The sequence below is a fragment of the Meleagris gallopavo genome, chromosome 7 (assembly GCF_905368555.1).
Source record: "Meleagris gallopavo chromosome 7, MGAL_WU_HG_1.1, whole genome shotgun sequence".
Classification (NCBI taxonomy): domain Eukaryota; kingdom Metazoa; phylum Chordata; class Aves; order Galliformes; family Phasianidae; genus Meleagris; species Meleagris gallopavo.
In genome coordinates this window covers 17,530,818-17,554,792 of record NC_139410.1, presented here as the reverse complement: position 1 = coordinate 17,554,792, position 23,975 = coordinate 17,530,818, and the positions used below count along the sequence as shown (strand labels likewise).

At 34.7% G+C, this 23,975-nt stretch overlaps 1 protein-coding gene across 1 annotated transcript in view; it reads right to left on the bottom strand.

The window, feature by feature from the left end:
- TLK1 (tousled like kinase 1) overlaps window positions 1-23,975 on the bottom strand; it is a 65,933-nt gene that overhangs the window by 19,395 nt on the left and 22,563 nt on the right. The window contains exons 2-11 of the mRNA XM_085228382.1: window positions 21,390-21,508; window positions 17,829-17,900; window positions 13,123-13,198; window positions 10,653-10,699; window positions 10,125-10,211; window positions 8,611-8,700; window positions 7,143-7,235; window positions 5,738-5,848; window positions 4,036-4,172; window positions 2,672-2,860 (exon numbers count right to left, since the gene is read on the bottom strand). Coding sequence (XP_085084508.1) covers window positions 2,672-2,860; window positions 4,036-4,172; window positions 5,738-5,848; window positions 7,143-7,235; window positions 8,611-8,700; window positions 10,125-10,211; window positions 10,653-10,699; window positions 13,123-13,198; window positions 17,829-17,900; window positions 21,390-21,508 — 1,021 coding nt within the window. The remainder of the gene's footprint in view (window positions 1-2,671; window positions 2,861-4,035; window positions 4,173-5,737; window positions 5,849-7,142; window positions 7,236-8,610; window positions 8,701-10,124; window positions 10,212-10,652; window positions 10,700-13,122; window positions 13,199-17,828; window positions 17,901-21,389; window positions 21,509-23,975) is intronic.

Below are 23,975 nucleotides of genomic sequence, written 5' to 3'. Positions count from 1 at the left end.
CTCAGCAGCTCTGCATTTTCCCTGGGCTAATATAAACAGAACATCTTCCATTTGACTGGACTAATTAAGATCATTACTTTTGACGTAACACAGGAACTGTGATAAGCACAATGTAATAGGAGGGGATCACATGCAGATGACAAATTTACACAAAAATGGAAGAGCATAATTAGTAATTGTTTCAGCAAGGTATGCAAAACAGCACTGAGAAGCAAAGAGGAGTCAGCACACAGCACTGCTGTGTAACATCGTAACAAATCCTTAATGTAAACATTTTTAATGCCTTCAAGTAAAGGCTTAAGAGCATGACACAGCTTAATGATTCTGTAATCTCAGGACATACTAGAAATCTTCTCAGAGGTCTGAAACAACATTAATAAGTTTGTCATAAAAACAAGAAATCTTACATCTAGATGATAATATGATCAAATTAAGCAAAAGTAGTTTCAATTTGGTAACAGTTTATTAGACACAAAAGGGCAATTCTGATTGTTCTCTGGGCAATTCTGTTACAGCAGGCATTTTCTTGTGCCATTTAACACATCGATTAAGCTGAATTCAATGAAAAACTGAATTTTTTTTATTTATTTAGTAATTTGCCTTGGTCTACTTACTAACTAGACCCTACCTTCTGTATTTTTTTTCCCCAGAGTGTACATTTTAATCACCTGCTAAATTAACAACACAATTACGAAAATTTAACATGAAGGAAGACAAGATCAAATGCATACTAATAAACAGCAAGCAGTACTTGCTGGGTTATCAAAATCCATTTAAAAATATATCTATGCCAATGAGAAGCAGAAAAAACAGCACAGAATTCCCTGAATAAAGAAAATAAACCGGAAATACAAAATTCCTACTGCCACAATTTCATTATTTATGTTTATTTCTATTTCATAGTTAATACAATGCTATGGACTGTTAAATGACATACAGGAAAAGAAAAGCCATTATTTATGGAAAGATTCTAAAATAAAACTGCTTTGCATATCTGAAATTTTAAAAATGTTCAGCTCCCGAAAAGCCAAAAATACTGTATGAACTTTTGCTGTTAATGTGGAAACGTAATGGTAGCTTCTACAGCAGGAAATACGTCCCAAGTACAGTTTGGAGCATTAACACTGGCCCACCAACTACAGAAATACTAATCTCTCTCACTGACACAGTAAACATTTAAAAGAAAGATACCTCTCTTCCTGATTACAGGCTAAGAATTGGCTAATGTTATATGGACTCAAATGCTCTGCAAATACTGTTTGGATGCCTATTCTATCAATTCTTAGTATCAACTGAAAAAAAAGCTTTGTCTTCTTTTATTATGGAATATAGACATTTCCATTAAAAGGGCAGATTGTAAAAGGTGGTTACATATTTGCAAATATAACATGCTGGTGAATTAAAAGTTCTGTAACTTTTCAGATTTTTTCATTCCTTAAATGTTACTAACATGAGGTATTACATTGAAACAAAAAGGTATTTTTAATATGACAGTAATCTACTGCTATTCAGAAGTATCAATTATGCTCTCAGAGAAGCAGGGTAGGCACTAAATGTTGCAAAGAATCAATCTGAGTGATCATTCTTGAGCTCTGCAGAAGGACACGAGTAACACTAATCAAGACTTGCTTACACTGTCAGCCTTACTAGTATATTTTCATGATACTTGTATCAAAGCTAAACAATTTCACGATGCAGTCTTAAAGAATGACACATACACACCTCTCTTTGAACTGATGCCCCAAACAAATAATTTTATAGATGTAACTAAAGGAATTTAGGGTATCAACTAACTTCCCCCAGGGTATAAACTAACTACACTAGTGAGAGGTGACATGTGACAATGAGCAACAAACTCAGCCTAGTTCTACAAAGAAAAAGGATCAACTTGCTAGTCTTTCTAAACCTACTTACTTACTTTTCATTTACAGGAGGAACAGAGAGACCATCAGCTACATCCTCCCAACAACAATGGCAGTAACTACCATATACAAGCAGAAACTTCTTAAAATGCTCAATTAAATGTCAAGAATACATCTGTCTGTGCTCTGGATTTCTGTCCACAAGAAAATTCTGCCACTTGAAAAACTGAGAATTCTTTGATAGCCCTTAATTTTATGTGTAAACTATGAAAAATTTCCAGTGTAAATATGTGAAATGGGATCAGTAACTCCTAACAGTTGCTCTTGAGATCGGCATTTGGAAAAGGAAAAAGATTTTTTCCATTTCCTTTTTTTTAAATACATGTCACCAAATACTAACACTCTTCTTGCCAGATAACAACTGTTAAACAAAAAGAAAAAAAAAAAAAAAAGAAATTAACTAAAGAAGAGGTTCCCAAGCCAAAGCGGATGAGTAACAGTTCAACAGAAATCAATAACATTGCAAGAATAAGAAATCAGAATAAGAACTCCTCTACATTATGAAAACAGAAAGAACACTGCATAAACACAGTACAGACCTTTCTCTGGTGACTCTACCAAAAATAACCTGGGCAACTGTACAGTATCTTGATAGGCAGTGGTGCAAATTTCCTTAACATCAGCAAGTCCTCAGTGAGAACATAGCTACTGAATATACTGAATGTCTTTTTATGCTGTTATTTGAATGGAACTCACATAGACAATATCAGAGAATTTATGTAAAAGACTGATTGAAATGTTAAACTTACAGCTGTGGCAAATTGGGTCTAACAAAGGGATCGTTTTCTGCCCCATTCACAGCTTTATTTTTCCTCTGCTTGGGTTCAGAATTGGCAGATGGTGCCTGAGAATTATTTGTAGTTGGTGGCTTTCGCTTGGCCAGGAGCTTTCTTTGCCTTTCAATGTCTTCCCTTTGTTGATTCACCCATTCTTGCTGCCTGTAAACCCCCAAAGAAGTGTTATTAAGGTTTCAGTTATTTTAAAATGCAAAAGAATATCTTTTAAGCTGGTGAACTGTACATATAAAAACGTTTCTTATGAAAAATAACAACATGATTCTTCATGAGGTGGAAAAATTTTCCAAAGTTTTGGAACAATCTCCTTTTGTGTTTTCCTTTTCTTTTCTTCCCCCCTTTTCCAAAGTGTTGCACATTATTTCTGTACTGAAAAAAGCAACACATATCTGAGCTGATGGATATGTTGTTTTATACCATCAAAAGAAATGTAACAAAAGCAATAAAAGAATATCTGATTTTCATAGGCCAAATGCTGAATTTGATCTGACCATTCTCAAGTAAATCATCGGTTTGGTTGTGGGGCAAACAATTACAAACCACTTACATAGATTTTTTTAGACAATCTTAACATCCTAGGCAATCACATAAAATGTTAAGACAAAACAATCCCCTTCAAAAACCAATGTATTGGTAATTTACCTATATAAAGCCACAGACTGATTCAGACTCATTAACAAAGTACATCTTAAAGATGCACTTGCATAATTACCACCATCCCCAACTGTGTCCTAGACTGCTCTTTGTTGGCCCCATTTCTGCAGAGTGCTGAAATACCTATTGCAGCAGCAGCTCTTTTCCAGCTGGCCACTTTCTCTCATCCCTTTGGGCTACACTATCTGAGGGTGCCAGATTTGTCCCTCACCTTTCATGGCAACAAGGAGCTGAATGCCTGAAAAAGCTGCTACAAACATGGATGTGCGGAGAGCACCTATGCGACATGACCAGTGAGAGAGTCACAGAGAGTCACATCTGTCCCAATGATCACCACTGATACTTGCTTAGCTGCTTGAAAATATCACTGGTATAATTTCACAGCTCTTTCTACAAGCTGAGCTGAATAATCAAATACTCATTTAGTATATTCATATATGTCTGTAAGGATGGTTAAAATCAAGTAAAACCAAATCATTTCTCAAGGACATCCAGTCTCAGTGTTCCCTCAGCTGATTAAGGGAGGCTTGTGCTGTACTCTCAGTATCCAAAAGGCAAAGCAACATATAATGTATGAAAAGCTGCTCCAAACTTAGAATCTCAGAAATAAAAAAAATCCACTAGAGGGACCTAAGTGAGAATTTAAGAACACTGCATTGACTAACTTTACAAGATTCTGAAATGCAAAGCCATCTGTCCACTGTTCAGTAAATGAAGCACCATGACGAACTGTTGTAAAATGCCCCAGGCGTAATCTGTCTTGCATGCTCTTCTCTCTGCTTGCCAGCTTTTCTTGTGTGCTCTAAGAAAACAAAATATATTCATACTTAGTAATACTAAAGTGTTAAGTACTAAAATAAAAAACCCCCAAAAAACCTTTTATTACCTTACTCCTTTTATTCTAACTTCTGCAGAACTCAAATATCTGCGCTTGTCAGAATCAGTGCTGCTGATGAGTTTGACTCAGTTTCCCTATAAAGTTCATTTATGTTCATAATTAAAAGAACATTTGTAAATACAGCAGAATCGATAAACTATCAGCATCGGAAGTGTATTATGAAAATTATGTTTGTCTATTATATTATCTATTATAATAAACAAATCTTAAATACTAGGAGTGCATCAGCTCCAGTCACTACTTGTTACTACTTGAACCAAAGTGACCAGATTCAGGAACCTCTAGGTGGGACTGGATTGCACGTAGACATAAGTCCAATAGATATTAACTTGCAGTAATATGAGCAGATGCTCTCTCTGAACCTTGCTGATACCAGAAGCACTGTGAGATATGACTGATGACTGAGTCTGCTTCAGCACAGAAAGAAAGAGAACTGTGAAAACTACTGATGGACAGAAACTTCTCTAATTGTTACAAATGCTGGCTCCTTCTTGGGCTAATGGCCCAAAACCACAGAGTGAGAAGCTGATGGAAATAAGGATCACTGTGCTAACAGACTTCTAGACTGAAGAGGAAGCACGCATGGCCTTTGAAGAAAAATTTCCTATGTGATATTCTCAGTCTGAAGCTGTTCACCTAGCATCATATGGAACAAACCTGAGGCATATCTTCCTTGTATTCCCCTCATGCTGGAAGTTTAAAAGCACTGAAATAACTTAGAGCGAATTCCCCCTAATCTCAGATCAGTCTGCATCCTTGTATCTGACACCAGCATACAGTGTTAAGGAACAGATGTGACGTTTTGTCTTAAACTGTTTTGTACCTTCATTTGTAATGAGGTGATTTTCTGTTCATTTTTAATTTGTTATTCTTCTAACAAGGCTATTTTAATGAAGAGGAAGGGAAATAAGATATCGTTGTCTTTTACAGAAAAGTGCTGCAAGCTTCAATATAACTGACATTAAATTTGAAACAGACATTTCTTCCGAAGAACTATGAAGTCAAATGGTCACCTTCATGTTCTTGTTTTCATTAATTCTGGACTAGCATAGCATTTCATCATTCTACATCAAAAATTATCTCAGCCAATTAAGCGTCTCACAGAGATTATTATCTGGCTCCTCTACACAATGCATTAAGTTCAGATTTTTTTTTCATCCACTTAGAAACTTTAATTTTATCCAGAGAACTGGTAACATCCTAAATCCTTATGTTTTATGCTGTATTATATCTGAATCATGACAGTAAAAGAAAAAAATAAATCAAAAAGGCAAATTTTTCATGATCTGGAAAAGGCTCAGTATTTTGCTATTCAGGATTATAAAAGAATATTTACTTCCAGATAGAGACCATTAATACAAAGTTTCAGTAGAGACTAATCACAAAGTAAAAGCTAAAATGAAGGAACTATAATAGAGTCCTACAGCACTCCAGAGTTTTTATCACAAACATTTTAAAAGTAAACTTACCTTTTCAATTAGGAGCTTCTTGCTCATTGAAATACATTTGTTTAACCTTTCCTTATATTTTTCAAGTAGCTTTTGTTGTTCATCTATTTGTCTTCTGAGATCACAGTTAGCCTAATAAATACAAGAAATATTAGAAGAAATACTGAAACACTTTTTTTAAAATCAGATGCCAATTAAAATAAAGGTATCTACCTTCAACACATGCATCTTTCACACAGCTGAAGCAGGGAACATACATAAATACACACATATAGTAAGAAAATGTTTGTATCATTCCTGTAGGTAAGAATGGATGTGTAAAAGATGTTTTTCTGTTTAAAAACAGGCATATACTTGAAATAAAATACACTCAAGAACATTACTTCCTTTACACCAAGTTGCATTCTGTATTAGACAGTACTCAGCTTGTATATTTTCTATATATAAAAACACTGTACTGATATTTTTTTCCAGTTCTCCAGAACTAAACTGATGTTAATTTAGCTCTGGATCCTTTGTGTTTAATTGCCAAAATAATGCAAAATTCTTATGTTTTTCACATGAAACAAAACTTTTACATTATGGACTTTTATTGTGAAAAATTTCAATTATCTGAGTAGAAAGTATACCAAGTTTCCTATGCTGCAGTTATCTTTATCAACTTAGAAAAACACACTATTCTGTTTAATTGTTTTTTTTTTTTTAAATGTTAGCTTTCTACCTCATACTGTTGGACATGAGCTGAACCAGGTACCCACAAAGCCTGCAAGCAGAATTTTATATGTATGGTATCATGGATATATACTTGCACATACAAACACATATAACAGACTATGAGTTGTGAATGGAGCGCTTTTTGTTTCTTTAGTATGCAGTTTATTTCACATTCCAAAATACCACCTTTCCAACCCTACATTCAGAGATATAAGCACTAAGACTCCTTTATCTGAAAATAAGTATTAACAAAAAACAGTATAGCATAGGGTAGGTTCTTATTAAAAGTAGTTATTGTCCATGGCTGTTTGCTACAATCACCTTCATTCTGAAACTGCAGCTGTCCCACTGACGACTGTTATTCACAATTAAAACAAAACAAAACAAAAATCCATTGTGTGAAATTATATTAAGAACATAAGGAATTAACCAACTGTTTGAAAAACAACATTGGCATTCTTGGAAACCCAAGAAGTACAGAAATACGTATTTAGTTGTTAACGAGTTGTAATATGGAGAAGAAAAAAGCCTTAAGCATTTACAGGCTTCTCAGATTTTCAGGGGAAAAAAAAAAAAAGAACACTTTTCAACTTTTCATTTATGTAATTCCAGGGTAACATTGAAAAACACTGGTTATTTAAGCATTTAAAATATTCGCTGAGAATCCATTGCCTTTTTCTCTGAATAGTTTTACCGCAGATCTTACACTTACCCTGAGTAAGTCATCTATACGACCTTCTTTCTTTTCCAAGTCTTGATTTTTATTACTTTCTAGTGCAGCTAATTTCAGCATTGTGAGATCAGTCTGAAAAGAACATTTTAAAGTATTTAATACTTCTCTTTAATAATTAGAGCATTATTTTTGTCATGTTTGTTACAAAGGAAAATCAACTTGTATCAGCAACACATGTTACTTTCATGTATTTTGGTAGTGGCATGGAAGTTTCATATTCAAAACTGCTTTTTCCCTTCATTAGGAAGAGCTGGGAACAGCTGGAACAAATCACTGACAATGTAAGAAGACTTCATCACTCATGGACAATTTCACAAATAAGAATATAAAGCAAGGCAAGAACTCGATGGCAACACTGAGGGCTGCTCCAAAAGTAATGCCTCCTTTTTAAATATGTTGGTCAATGACATCAGAGACAGATGTTGGTGGTGTGCAGTAGAGGTTGAACCTTTCCAACAATAGACTGTTACATTCTGTTGCCATGTGACAGACTGCAGCAGAAGAACACACTGGCAAAATGGCACAAGAGATGGAACTGTGTATGAAGTAAAAATATGTCACTGAATTTCACCGTGCAGAAAAAAAATCACACCTGTTGACATTCACTGACACTTCCTGAACATTTATGGAGACCAAACAGTAGATGCGAGCACAGCGTAGCAGTGGCTAGTACATTTCATCAGTTTTGACAGCAATGGGAAAGACAAGCCATGCTCTAGACTATCATGCAGATTTTTAGAAGCATGACGTACAGGCTCCTGCTCATGGTTGACAAAAATGCAGAGCTAGCGGTGCTGACTATGTTGACAAATAGTATCTGGGAGCTGAGAATTCACTCTACCATGTAGTGTTATTGTTCTCTTCATATCTGCTGTAATTTCCATGGAAATAAATAGGAGGCATTACTTTCTCAGTGATCTACACAACTACTTTAAATCCTGTGTATTCTGTCAACAGCCAAGGTAGTCTTGTTCTAACTAACTTGTGATAAGAAGAACAAATTGCATTAGAAGTGGCAGAGATGATGAAACGTGCTATTGGCTTTTAACGTCATGACAGGAACTATATTGCATTTTGATTATCACCTCACTTTTTTTTCTGTTTTGTTTAAGCAGTTATATGACAACAGCAGCTGCCATCTCAATTACTATCCGAAAGAGAAGTCTCTCCTTCTAAGTTCACACAACAGTTAAAATCTTTTGCAGAAGCATACCAAGCACATTGTCTAACTGCTCACAAAGCACAAAATTGGAAGCAGAGTGCAAAATACAAAACTAATTCAAGAGACTGCAATTACGAGCTGCTGAACTTAAAAACAAAAGTTCTTTTGAAGACTAAAAAGCAAAGCTTCTGAAATCCTTTAAGAGTCTAATATTTGAAAACCCAAGAAATAACATATCTACCAATTTTTCCTATAGTTTGAATTTCCATGCTGAAAAGCGCTTACCTGAGTAATTTTAAAAGATAACTGCTTTGGTTGCGTGGTAGGGTGGTCCCCAAAAGCTAATGAAGTAGGAGAAGGACTATTCTGTCGAACCTGGAATGCACGAAAACAAAGAATTTTAGATGTAACTGTAGTATTCAATGATGAACATATCTTTGTTTACAACTCTTGGCAGGATAATGATACAGAACATAGAAATACGGTGTCCTAAATACACAAGGTACTATATGATACACTGCATTGAGAATTACTGCTATGTTGTTATGTTATACATCACTTGTATTCTAGAAAGGATGCAATATATTCTCTAAGAAAACTGGGACTGTCACTCCTGGGAAACAGATGGAAAGATTTAAGACAGTACATGACTGACACAAGGCAATGCCTGTCTTATAAAAACTTATTTTTCTGATTCTAAGATTTTGCAACTCAAAAAATAATGTGAGTTATTTTTGGAGAGTTTATTTCCCATGGGATAACTTGAAAGGGGAAGCTAGTGCTGATCAGAACACAAATTGTGTTACTGAAACTTCCCAGAAACACTGATTTGTGTGTTAGGCATTGCAGTCCATAAATTTCATTCAAGCACTTATGTGAGGGCCAGAAAGGGCTTAGCTTTAGTGCTGACTTGTGAAAGGCTTCATTTTCTCCTAATAAAAACCCAAACAGCAAATGAAGGGGGCTCAGCTGGGTGAAGTTGGGACAGAGGAGTCCCAATAAATGGGGCTAAGCTTCTCCAGACTGGGCTTCATCCAAAGGATGATGGTATAGTGGACATCGTGGTGTTATAGCAAGCACGGGGGTGACACGTTGATGACTGGACTTCAGGATGGTTGGACTTAGAGGTCTTTTCCAACCTTAACGATTCTATGAGACAGTATATTCAAGTCAACTTCCACGATCTTTATTATCCTCCATACAGTTAGCAATATGTTTGAAAGTACACAGAGGGAAATTAATGTTTACCATCACAAAAAATAAATCATTTCTGCAATTGGCAGAACCTGCGTAGCCATTAAGAATCATATGTGTATACCTAACACAAAAATGAGCACATGAGCAGAAAAAAAATGAATTTGTGACTAAGAAAAACAGTTAATAACAGGCAAGTTATTATTTAAAAACTTAAGATTTATCAAAAGCTTAGCTTTCAAGTCCTGCATCACGGGTTCACCTTCCCTGAAAGTAATAAAATACCCACTTATTTTGTGCAAAGCTTACGAATAAACACCACGGGAACATTTTAACATTTATAGGTCATTTCACATTGCTTTGTGTTCAAAAATCGTTTTATAAAAAAAACCCAACACAATACTGTTCAGAACTTATTTCTACAAAATTTTAGTTTTAAACATTCAACTTGATCCTTTTTTTCCCCGTGCTGTTCAAAAATGAATTCCTTCCTATCATTCCTTCCTTTGAAAAAGTAGAAAAATATCTGTATGCCGATATTTTTAAGCCATGCTACTTTTAGAGAAGGAAACTATCTCCAGCAGTCATGAAGTTCACAAACTTACAGAAGAAGGGGCGGAATGTGAATTCTGAGGAGATCGGATTGCAGGAGGTACACCTCGAACTGGACTAGAGCCGTTGCCACCTTGGTACTGAAGAGAAGATATAACCTCAAATTATTCAACCTCTTTAATTAAAATATATCATACAAGCACTGAATGACACAGCTCATCTGTACAAAAAATATGTAATCTAGATTGCATTACTTGGATTACTGAAGCCTTGTGTCACCTAAAGAAAAGTGCAGAAGAAACTATTTTCTGTCTTTTAGTTCAGGCTGCACCAAGAAACTGCATCTCTACTTCAAGGTTTAACACCTAAACTTACATTGAAAAAAAGTATATCATATGAAGAAAGGCTGTACTTTGTTCTAATTAGTATTTTCATACACAACTGTAAGAAGGGTAGCCTACTAAGAACAAAGCAAGGCTATGATGTCACTGCAGAATTTGACAACTAAGAAGTTCACAAGTACCACCTAGAATTGCTTGTAAAAAAAAAAAAAAAAGTAAATTTAAAGACAAAAACCTTACCTCAAAATAGTCACTAATCTTGTGGCCACGTCCCCCAATACTCTTTCCTGGAACAAATACATTGTAATAGATTAAATAGATGACTTATAGATATGTTACATTTTTACCTGTACAATAATTATTGCAAAATCTTAACACTTGTTAGTAGGTTTTCTTTGATGTGATAATACGTGACCTCCTAACATTAGATAATTAAGGGATTGGTTACAACAAAGAAATCTGCATGTTCCTTCCATTCGGAAATCAGAAATCAACCCATACTTCTAAATCAGATTTAGTACACACTTAGCAGTAAGAAAGACCTCTTCTAGATAAAAGGAAGCATATCCTTCATCCTATAGATGAAACTTTTAGCAGCAAGTGTCTCTCCTTTTCAAGTGTTATCTCCAAATTCACCCACATCTGAAATCCAAATTAACCATTAATATTATATGCTCCAAGTGAGTTATTCTGCCCAGATATTCAGCCCAAGGACTTCTCTAAATGCCAGTTAACACTGTGGATGTGGAAGATAATGAGTACTTTCATTCCTCCCAGTATAATGATCAGATTTCAAGTCACAGCATCCACTAAAGAGATAAATAGAGAAGAACAAGATAACAGAATTTTTTTTATTTTAACCAGTAACAAAACAGGAGCAGCAACCCGAATTCGCCTTTCTTTGACAATCCATATGCAGCATTCCAAAAATCTCACCAATGCCTTATCCAATGGCATAAATATTCTACTCAGCTTTAAGACAATATGAACCATGGTTCAAAACTTCAAAACCTCTTCAAAGGAATAAATTTTTGTAATAAGTTAGGTGATCATTACCACAAATCTCTCTGCCCTTTTCAGCAAAGCCTTTCAAGCTTTCCTATTGCTCCAACTCTCAAGAACTCTTTGTAGTCAAGCATGTCTCTATAGTGGGATTGCTGCATAGTATTTTGTCATCAACACTCACCATGAAGAAAAAGAGACATATGGCAGTCCTCCGCGTGTCAAAGACTTTTAAAAGAAATATTTAGATAACTGGAAGACCTAGAAGAGCACATAGATAATTCCTCCAGTGCTTACCCCATTTGTATACATCACTACTGCTGCCCTCTAGCCAGGTCTTTACATACCACATGATTCTGTTAGATTTGTCCTTCTTGTGCTTGATTCCCACATCTCACTTTATCAAATTAAATCAGTTTTCATAGAAAGGCTTTTCTTTTAAATAGAAATTCTATTCCACGTCATGTTATGCAACTCCGCACTGATGGACTGACAACATCAACTTATCTTGGCACAGTCAATTAGAAATAGATTCATGCTGATTTGATTCCACTTTCTAATTAATTAGCTCCACGTCCTAAAAATGTTTCAAGTCCAACCTTTCTGGATGATTTTGCATGTTAGGTAGATAAAATCCTAGGTATGGTGCATACAACAGCTGGATCCCTTGTTCCTCGTTTTCCAACAGCAGCACTTGCTGTGCTTCAACTATACAACTCCAATACACTGTTGTTTTCTACACCTGTTCCTACAGAATATTGCAGTGCAGACTATTCACTTTTATTGCTACTGACAGTAAAACATTAATTATTAGACATTATAATCATGTTGTGTATACCAAAAAGTTCTTAACTGTCTTTATTTTCTCTAACTGCAACTCCTTCTTGTAGTAGGAAGGACAAGCTACCAGACCAATGAAAACAGGAAACTTCATTGAAGCTCTCTGAACAAACCAGGTCTCTGAAGTAACACAAAGAAACCCATTCTAGTGAAACCATATAAAACTTCAAGTAGTATTATGTTGTGTCACAAAGACTTCTGGATATGGAGCCCACCGATAGCATCTGAAGTGGCATTTCTTAGCTTAGAAACAAAAAGAATCTAAAGGAGATGTCACCAAAACTAGTTTCTCTTCCCTTTTGATGAATTTTTGCCTTGAAATTTCTATTTCCTCCCTGAAAAAGTCACATTACAGAGAGAAACAAAAAAAACAAGCTTTGTAAACATTCAATTGAAAGTCTGTCTCATCCTGAGCCTCCCACAGCTCTAGAGCACTACGCCGTATCCATAGTAAGAAAAGTACGAAATTCAATTATTTTTAAATACACATGTAAAACAAGCAATCAGATATTATAACCAGTAATCCACTTTTCCCCTTACCTACTGAAAATAAATACAAACCACAAAAGTACTGCACATTTTTAAACAGTACACAGAATGCCAATGCTGCTGCAAGTTATGCAGAGAGCAATGCACAACTCTTATGGTCAAGTACCAACACAGTCCAGGTTTAATTGCCCATCCCTTTGACCGATGGATAAATTTGAGGTAGCGTTAAAAGATTTGACGTTTATCATCCCAAACCCAAGATCTGTCTTACGTAAGCAATACTACAGGATTTTTAAGCCTGGCAAGCTTAAATCATGATTTGTGCATCATCATTTAATCAAATGTATATAATAACCCTATAATTCATTTACAGTTTTACCTTGGCTGCTTTCACTCTGAGTGTCTGCTTTTCTTTTTCTTCCTCTGGAAGGTTCTGACTGTTTCTTCTCTGGAGTCTATGAAGAACAGAAAGAATGTGATCCAGCAACAACTCTATTTACTTCTATCACAGCTACAGTATTGTGAAATAAGCTGGAATTTTCGTTCATAAAATATGACTTCACAAATCAACAGGAATGCTGTTATTTCAGATCTTAGTTGAAGTAGATAATGGCTCTTGGTCAACCAAAGAAATATGAACTAGAATAGATACTGAAAGAAGTAGGAAATAATTCTTAAATATTTGTCCAAAAGGCAATTAGGTATTTTAATTGTAAAGCCATTATACAGTTTCATCTGCTCTGGGGTTTCTGAACATCCAAATTTATTTGACTCACACTGCATTTCACTCAAGAAATCTTCAGGTTATAGATGTGGGTATTTTACAACTCTCTTTTATCATTAACGAAATAACCTGCCTTTTGATTGAGCTTACTACACACTACCATACAATAAATACAGAATTTTAGTGCTTCAGTAAGATGACAATAATGTTACTTATTTTTTAAGTATAGAAGTCATCTCTAAGCTAATGCAATTTATAGATTTCTAGATTTAAAAAGTTTTTTAAAACCTCAAAATGTGAACATCTACTCACTCCACCCTGTTTCTCCGTGTCTCAAATGAAGTCAAATAAAAACATTAATGGTAAGTGAAAAAGTGTGGACTCATTCAAATTGTTTTCAGGAATATTATAAATCACTGCCCAGAAATGACAATCAGTGCAACCTGATAACAAGAAAGGGTTTTGACGAGAAGGACCTTTAAGTTTTATTTGTTCTCCCTTGAACTGAGCATTCAAAATAGATAGTCCCCCTAGTGTAAGTTACATTGTACAAGCTGCCTTGGTTCAAGGCAAACATGCTCCTTCTGTGCACTTAGTCAGTCTGCAAGGAGCCTCATGCCAGTTACAAGAGAAATCACAGAAGCAATTACATGAACTCTATTTTACAGTCAAATAATGAGTGGTCCCTAATATCTTGGACTAAATATGACATAGGTAAGAAGATGCTTCATTCTTTTATGATACCAATGTCTTAATCATTTGACCAAGTTTGTCAGTTTGTCTCAAAGGATTCTTTTTTTCAATACAGTAAATGTAATGATAATTCAAATTTCAACAGATCACTGAAGGAATTTTAAATACATTTGAGTTCCAAAAACTTCACGTGGATACCTTCAAACATAAATTTTTTACAAAAATCTGAGAATATTTATTTTGGCAAAGAGGTTACTTGTAATGTACAGAAAACCATCAGCCTAGAAGGGGAAAGCCAGGACAAGAAAGCTCAAACTTCCTTAATTTATATTACATATTTATATTACATATATTTATATACATATTGTTTACAATAGTTACAACTGTAACTGTTTTACTAACAGGCTACAAACGAAGTTAAAATGAGATATATTTATTAAATATTATTTTAAATTAACTCTTCCAACTACAATGTGTATGCTTTACAATCCTACTGTACACTAGCTGACTGAACAGCGTAGACTCCTGAAAACAAGGTTAGCTAAAAACTACATGATTCTCAAGGCAAAACACGTGTCTTAGATACACTATTTTTATCATTTGCAATATAAATTGTAATTGTATAAATTGTATATATATAAATCATGTAAATTGTTAACATTAAGCTATCTCTCCACATAACTGAACTGAAACTATTTAGCCAATCACTTTCATCCTATTCCTTATTCATCAACTTTTAATTTTACAAATATCCTTCTAATGTAATTAGTTGTACCTACCTTATCAAGCCAAAAACTCCCCAAAACTTGTCTACAAGCTAATTCATGCCTAACCGTTTAAAATTCTCACCCAAGAAAATTAGTTTTCATCTGCAATGACTCATGCATTCCACTCGAAGACATTTAAAGAGGTTTATAGTTTTAAAACTGAAACTAAAATAATCCAAAAGTAAATGTCTATTTCATCAAGCTGTTCTGATTTCTTCCAGTATCTGATTTAACTTTCCAAGCTGAAAACACTAATGATGTTACCCAGCAGGGTCACACTCACCTTTTCTAAGAACAATATTCACATGGCAGTGTACAATATTCAGACATTAGCAAATGCTCTCCAAAATCCTTTGTAATGACTGGAACCACAGGAATTAAAAGCTGAAGACTAATGGGGCTGAGGAGTACCTTCCTAGTAAAGACTGAAGCTGCTTTGAGACACTTCAGGACTTACCTACAGCCAAGATTTAGATTAAAATCCTGTTATTTCATAAGCAAGATGAAACAGTTATGAAGTTATCAGAAGTTGGCTTTTAAAACTATGTTAAAGTCACCTAGAGCTTGGCATATCAGCAGAGCTCTGCATATCACAGCCTTCATCCTAGTTTACTCTTTAATTTTAATGAGGTTCCTCTGAGCCTTCTCCTCATATTCACAGTTTTAATTCTTGGATTTTAACATACTCTTTAATGAAATAAACATTTGTAAGTACCAACTCTCAACTAATTAATCCCCTTTTAGTGATACTCAGATAAATATTTCTATATACTTTATGTGTAGCTAAACATTTTCTACCATTATTGCAGAACTGTTAACAATAGAACTCAGGAAGTAATTTTTGTAGGGAAAAAAAAGTAATAAAATGAATTTTGTTTTGTCTCAACACTTAAACCTCCAGTATGCTTTCTTAGCTGTTAATGTTTTTCATTTGCACAATGAATGAGTTGATAGTTTTGCATAAGTGCTTTTCTCTAAATCCTATCCCTTCCAAAGCTTTACAGCTACAGCAAACAAATACAGCAATGCTGTTTTCCTCAGCAGCGCATTATAAATTCCAATTAGATCAAACCTTCAGTTACTTCTGAAATAACATTTATAATGAGGGTTTTGTATTAATGGGAACTGAAGCAACTGAACAGCTACAAGCAAGCAGAGCAAAACATTTAAGTAGCTAATCAAACCGGACAAATCAAGCCACAGACAAAGCTTTTCTCCTTTAAATAATTCATTATCCACAGAGAATAGAAAATACTAGTTGTAATTAAAAGAATATATTTGTAACCAAAACAAGGAGGAGTAATCCACTTTAACAAGGGATGGTGGAGGAAGGCCAAAATACCGAAAACTTATCAGAAGCACCTATTCACAGAGTGAGGTAGCCAATTTAGCTTAACTTCAAGCAGCTAGTACATACACAAATTATGCACCACAGCAATAAAGCATTTCATAAAATAGTAACAACATATAAGCTTAAAAAGAAGCTGAAACACAGGTCTAGATATTAAGTACAAATTGCCAGTTAACATTTATTGCTTGCAATGCTTGGTTTCAAGTTATACTGTAGATCCAAGTTTACTTTATAAAGTATCTCTTCAAACTATTATTCAATTATGCTGCCCTTTTCTTGGTGCATCTGGCAGAGGAAAAAAAAAAAAAAAGACTACAATTCTTATAGTTGTATTTGCTGAGATGCATTGTGAAAACAAAAATGAAATATAGAATAAAAATTACACACCCGAAAGACAAAAATGGTTTTGGAGGAAGCTTGCCCTGCTTTGAAAACTAAGTGAGAATGGCTTTTTTTTCCTTAATTTAGAGATGAAAAAAACCAGTATGATTAATGCACCACTACATTGTTGCTACCAATTCATTTAAATGATTTTGAGATTTGCATTCCTACTTTTTTTTTTCTTTTCATATCTGTTTATAATACAGCAGTTTTTCTCAAAACATCAAACGATGCTGCTGCTTTCCTTATGAATAAGCCTTCGCACTTCTACATTCCACTACAGGAATTCTCTATTATGAAAATTTAATTGTCACATCATTTAAAAAAAAAAAAAAAAAGAAAGATCTTGTTTCTAGTACTATGATTTAAAGTGTACTTCCTGTAAGATTACAGCATATAAGAAACCAGGTAATATTTTAAGAACTAAACTCTAGTAACTTATTAACATATCTGGCATGACAATTATAATTTAATTTCAGCGAATACAACCGCCAACTTCTGAAAATGGGTCAAGAAACCATATTTCATTATTCAATGTCACTAAGATTGAATTTTCAGAAAACAGAAGAAATCTGGAACACTGAATTGCTCTGTGTAGGGACCATTTAAAAAAATGGAAGCATTTCTATTTTAGAATCCAAGTAGTAATATATATATTATCCCCATCCAGAAATATGGCTTGAGGTTAAAACATGTGCAGAGACTGAAGATTGGAGTGAACTATCAGATTTACATGCCTTAGAAAAACCAAAACCATTCTGCTTGTATCTCATGTGTCCAAGTGTAAAATGACATTCTTCTGCATCAAATATTACAGGCATATTTTCAAAGAGTCCATTAAACATTAGTCAACATTTTTGTTGATGAAAGTCTTATTGTTTATTAGAAAAAAGTTAGCAAATTGTTTAAACATTTTCAACTGTTTTTTCTCATAGCATGACCATAAAGGTAATACCTATAGTCCAGAAGAATCAGAAGAAAAATAGTAAATAAAAGCTAGTCTCGTGACCAAAAAAACCCTAAAGAATGGGACACAGTAATGTATGCTTTCTCTTACTTAGCTTTTTTTATTTTACTTCAAAAGCTCCTACAAAGCAGAGTAGAAAATAAATTATGACTTGCTAGCATTAAAGCTTTGAGATAATAATGAATCTGCCTAGCATACTTACCTCTGATTCTTTATCACTTAAAGATCCCAAGCTTCCAAAACTGTGGTTCGAACTTTCATTATTTGTTGAGGCCTAGCAAGACAAATACAACTGTTATGTTACAAACAGATTTGTTAAGTAAATACTTCATTGTTATTAAGTATTACATATAAATAGTAGGGCATTACTATCACAGTTGTAACTAGTAACAGTGATCAAACTTTATGGTGATGAACTACGGAGTCCCTGTGATTTGCAATGGGGATAAGAAATTTGATGGTTAAGTGTTTTGATGTAGTGCAGTCAATTCTGTATTTTAATTTCTTCTGAGACAAGTAAAGCCTTGGAACGTTCAAAAGCTTATTTGGGAATAGTAAAAGATCCAAGGAAGAGCCTTATAAAGTGATTCCACAGAATGTGCTTATACATTCTATATTGCTCAAAGTGCTAGAGACTTAACAATTTACAAAAGGAAAGAGGCTCTAATTTTCTCTAAGTCAGACACTAGGCTATTGCAATTGTTTTTAAAATTCATTCAACAAAAGAAAAGAACGACTTATTGACAATTTTATTGTATATTCTTATAACAAATCACATCCCCCAGAACAACAAATGTAGACTACTGGAGAGAGAGAAAAAAAAAAAAAAAAAAAGGAAACACTAATAGTTTCAAATTACAATATTTCTATAGAAATGTTCCACAGCTGATTTTTTCAGAGATCTTTTGAACAGAGAATGGCAACAAGGACATTTTATTGAAAGAGTCTGCTCCATTCACACAAGAAGTGCTAACATGAGGTTTGTTTTTTGTTTTTTTTTTGTTTTGATTAAAAGAAAAATGTTATACTGCTGAATTATTCTCTTCTCCACTCTGAAGTAAAGCAACAACTTAAGGCAAATACTTGCTTCAAAGCATTTAATTGCAGCACTGCATCAGCTTACAATACAGATCTTTGACATCTCCTGGAATAACTAGATCACATCTGAATTAAGATTTCTAGACAAATGCAATTAAACCCACAAAATTTCAATGTATGTTTGCCCCCCAAATAGTTTCTGGTTTAAAAATGCCTAGATGTGCCTTGTGATTCTTCAGTAGGTGATCCTACTGGAGGACAATAATCTCAGTAACCTACACTCATGTATTCACTACTGCTTACTGAAAAAGCTTGAAGATGCTGGACTTTACCTCCTCAACAGCTGAAGAACAATTCAGCAGATAGACCTTCCAAATAATTATCTCAATAAACAAGACTCCATCTCAATTTAGTTACCGGAAGAATAAAGTCTTAGCATGTTTTCAAAAAATAATCTGCATGCATCTGTGTGCTGCAGCCACTGCACTGTCTTGGTAGATTATGAAAACGAGAATTCAATGCATGGAATCAGGTATGTATGCGAAGAGGAGGTGTTCTCATTTTTGCCTTCAAAGTACATCTCCTTCTCCCAGTTACCTTAGGGCATCAGATCAAAAAGCTTGTATCATTTTTTAAATAAAAGTCAGATCAGCTTCTCACAATGTCCACCAACAAGACTACAGACTATATAAAAAATTAAAAAAAAAAAAAATTCCAAACAGCCCAGATACACTGAGTGGTAAGAAATGAGTTTAAGATATAAAAGTCATACAAACAAAACTGACAGAAATGCCACTTCACTAATGGTGGGATAAACTGCAGTTGATATTGGTATTCCCCTCCATATTCCATAAGCAGGAAAAAGAACGTATTGCAAACTGCATTGCAGATCATTTGTAGAGTATATCTAGTCAAAATTAGAAGAACAAAATCTGCTAGGTGAGGATTTCTATCCATCTAAAAACTACAGCGATAGTAGTATCTTTTTACAACCAACTATCAAAGCATTTAGTAGTATTAAAAAACTTTATCTAGCTATCCATTTGTGAAACAACTGGATGAGATTCAGCTATCTTTTCAAATAGTTCTAGGACTGTGGCAAGGACAAGAAATTTATGTTTTGTATAGTAGAAAGGAAAAGGAAATTAGCTGGGTTTTTTTTGTTCTTGTTGGCTTTTTTTTTTTCTTTTTCTTTTTTTTTTTTTCCCTAGCTAGTTTGGATGAACGACCTCAGAAAGTGGAATGTAATTTGGGTAAAAATGAAATCAGTTGAACAACTAGCAACAAAAAAAGTCTTGGAGAGATTTATTGCATTGATGAGAAGCAACTCACAGGGAGTTAAGTTTAAAGAAAGAGAACCCCAAGAAACTTGATAATTGATTTCAAATAAAATGCATTAAACACAGTAGTAGACAGATTCTGAGGAAGAAATACTGGCAATACTACAAGAGACCAACACAGCTGAATAAAAAAATAATAGAAGAAAAATTAAATGAACTCAAAAGAAGGGAGATCTAGTCATTAAAAAGGACAAAAGGTCATCTGAATTTTAAGTAATTACTTGAGCAATTATAATGAGTTAATAAATTAGGGAGTAAGTAAGTTGTTACAGGAAAGTAACAAAAATGAACCAGAATTACTGACTTTTCCCTCAATCTTCTTTTAATTACAATAGTAAAGTATACATCTTTTGTAGGCACACTTCAAAGACAATTAAATAAGAAGAGAAAACAACAGTGCATCAGTTACATTGTATCAATTCAATCTGATTTCTTTCATCAACCTCTGCTATCAGGTAGTATTTTGCTGTGTAATATAGACTGGTAATAAAAACATCAAACACTAAAGGGAATGTGCTAATAAAGCTTGTACAGAAATTTTAAAATAAAAGAGCATCACATATAGTTTGGAAACAGAATTCCCAAATATTTTAGCAATGAGTGAAATTAGATTAAAAATTAATAAAGATGTTAAAAAATAACTAAATTTTAAGTGTAATATTTGGTGAAGTACTCCCAAATACTCAAAACCAAAATGGAGTATCATTTAGGCAACAGTACTGCAGAAATTAGTCTTGGAAGCTGAAGTAAACTTGAATAGGATTTGTAATAAAAGCAAACTTATTTGGTAAATATATTAACTGAAGGGTAATATACAATACATGGAAGGTAATTAATCCATAGTAGTTGATGTTTATAAGGTCTTCCTTGAAGTGTTGCATCTTGGTTTTGACACTAGAGGACAGATTGCAGAAATTCTACAATCAAAATACATAAAACTCATGCAGGTCTCTTGAAAAGTTGAAATAATTGAGTTTTGCTAATATAGCTAAAACAACCTTCAAACAAGAAAACAATTAATTTTGAAAACAGAGGTCCGTGTGTCTATCTCAAGCATTAGTTAAGTAGTTGGCTATCTACAGAAGGAATAGCTCCTTTTAAATACTGGGAAAAACTTTCATTGCTGATCACGTGAACACTAGAACAAAACCACAAAAGAGCCTTATAACACTGTACTTTGGTGTCTTTAAGAACAATTAAACATGTGAATGGTTCAGGATAAAGAAACCTATTTCAAATCAAAGTAAGTGACTAATAATAATTTTCCTGAGACTCTCTTCCATTCCAATCCTTTATCTGCAAATAGCACAGGCAACTTAAAAGAGAGACAATATAAAATACTGTTTCAAAAATGGTAGATCTGGATAACTGTTCTTAGTACTTACTTTAGCTCCAACACTGCAACTTCCAGTACTCCCAGTGCTGCCACTTACTACTCCTGTAAATCTTGCCTCTAACAATTCTTGTCTTCTTGGGTCCAGGCTATGAAGCTCATCCATTGCTCCTAAACAAATAAATAAATTCATTATATTCTCTAAATTACAGTAGAATATTTTACAAGTAAACTAAATTTGCCACTGACATATAAAAACAAATAAAATAAAAAAAATCTGTAGTTCCAAACTGTCAACATTTCACCATCTGTTATTTAATAACAAATTAACACTAATTCTAGAAATTTTGAGGAAACTTCCCCGTATCAGAATACCCCTGTCAATTCTGGTGAAAGCTAAAATTTATTAGAGGCGTGTAAGAGTCATGGAGCCTATAGTGTGTGATACGCCAACCAGCTGATTATCAATAGATGAAAAAACGAGCAATAGGATCAAAACATTCTTCAGTATAAAACCTTCAATTCAGCAATGCTCTTGTTCTCAGTATTATTTCAATTTTTTAAGGTATCAACATATTGATATGCTAGACAAGTAAAAATCATAGGAAAAATGAAAATGAGGTCATGGACCATAGTAACCATCATGTAAAAGGGAATGCCGTGTTACTTGGAGGGCAAGGAATCAAGAAGCAGGACCAGCTGTATGAAAGGAGCCAGAAGTAGCAGAGTCCTTCGAACAGGTGGTGCCTTCTACATTAAAGCAGCGTCCTTGGCATGAGCAGAAAAAAGAAGGTGGAGGGGAATGGATGAACAAAAGGAGTTTCTGATGTACCCAGATGAGCTCAGCAGCTCAGCTACAAGAATAGGCTGCAGTCTGATGTGTAGCCTTCTAATTTGTATTTAGATCACTTACGACTCTAATCAGTCTGAAAGATCATCTAGACAAACACCCTTCTGTATTTAAACAAACTGTGTTCTTTGTTTTTATCTTTTCAACTACTTGAACATTCAGTTTATCTTCAAATTGGAAACAGTTCAGTTGCTTTATCTTAAATAAGTTTTTTAATGCCGAAGTCCTTATGCACTATTTAAAAGATATATCACTCAAGCACCATGCAAAATGATACATCCTCATTTTTTCAGCTAAGATAGAGCTTATCAACCTTGTACTTTCCAGTTGCACAGGACAACATACATTGTCAGAAAAGTAGTTCCGAAAGGACAGGAAGTAATCTTGATGTATATTCGGGTGATACTACTAAAAAAAAGAGGTTTGAATTTTCTTTTCACGAAAACTATTTTGCAACGTTTGAGTGCCTGTATGGACTTTCACCAAGTATCTTTTGCCAAGTATCCTGACAAGCAAGGCATCAGCACAGCTCTACTCACTGTTAACAGAACATAAAAGGCAGATTATTACAACTCCTGGCTATCTCAGCAATCTTTAGCATTCAAAAACCAGATAGACCTACCATCCTCTACACTCTGGCCACCCCAAGCCATGCAGCTCAGCCTCCCGGCAGGGAAAGCCCTGGCTCAGTCACTTTGTTAATTCAAGCTGCCTGAATCTTAGCAGCAGTATATGCCTTGCTCCAGTGGGAAGGCCAGTGGCAGGAATCAGGGTGCCAGCACTCCTTCACACCAGACAAAGAACAGTCAGAAAGGAGACATTTGGAAAATGTGGTGGTAGAACCTTCCTTCGACAACCAAGGCACAAATGGCTAGCACAGCACGCCAGGTTCTGCTTCGTGAAGTGGGGAGCCCATAGGGTGCTGGAAGCCTTTTCCAACGCTGCAAGAATGCAGGATTGGTTTCAAGTTGCAGCTGGCTTATCATCTGCAGTCATAACATTGCTCCTGAACTGGGCCGACAGAAGCTTCTCTAATTTCCATGCATTTTAGACTAAACTCTCAGAGGAAAAGACTGCATTACTATCTGCACACACAGTGCCAAACATTCAGGAATATTCTTTAAAACTCTTGCTTCCCAAAATCTTCTTGTGTGCTGCTCCCAGTGGTTTCAGAAACAAAGTGCACACTTCCTCGTTTACGCAAAAATACTCCTCAAATTTACACAATGGGCAATGAGGCCTTTTTTTAAGCAGATCAATACAACATATCCTTGCTACCACATACATAATCTATACCTCAGTGGGGTAGTATTCTTTAGTAAGAGCATAAGAAACTGATGAAGTTCAAATGGCCACTGTCTCACTTCATAACAGTAAAAGTGTTCAAGTGTTGGCCATTCTGAAACAATCAATTTTAGCATACCAAAGCAACCCACTTACTGAAGCAGGACTAGCAATATTCAATATTCCTATTTGCTAGCCACTGCCCATGACAGTTCAGAGCTTACCTAAAATTACCAATATAACTCTAGCAAACCACATGCGTACTGCAGAAACAGATACTGTAATACCCAGTATTGCTTGTTTTAGGAAACATGGGGAAGCAAGAATCTCCATGGATAGTTAAGGCTCATTGGAAATGGCACGGGGTAGAATTGCTACACAGGTTTTGGTACCGGTTTATTTATTATTTGCTTAAATACTACTGCACTGAAGAGATCAGCACTCCTGGGCCACTCTACCAGTTAGGTGGGTAATTGAGCGGGCAGATGGGTATTTCACCACACA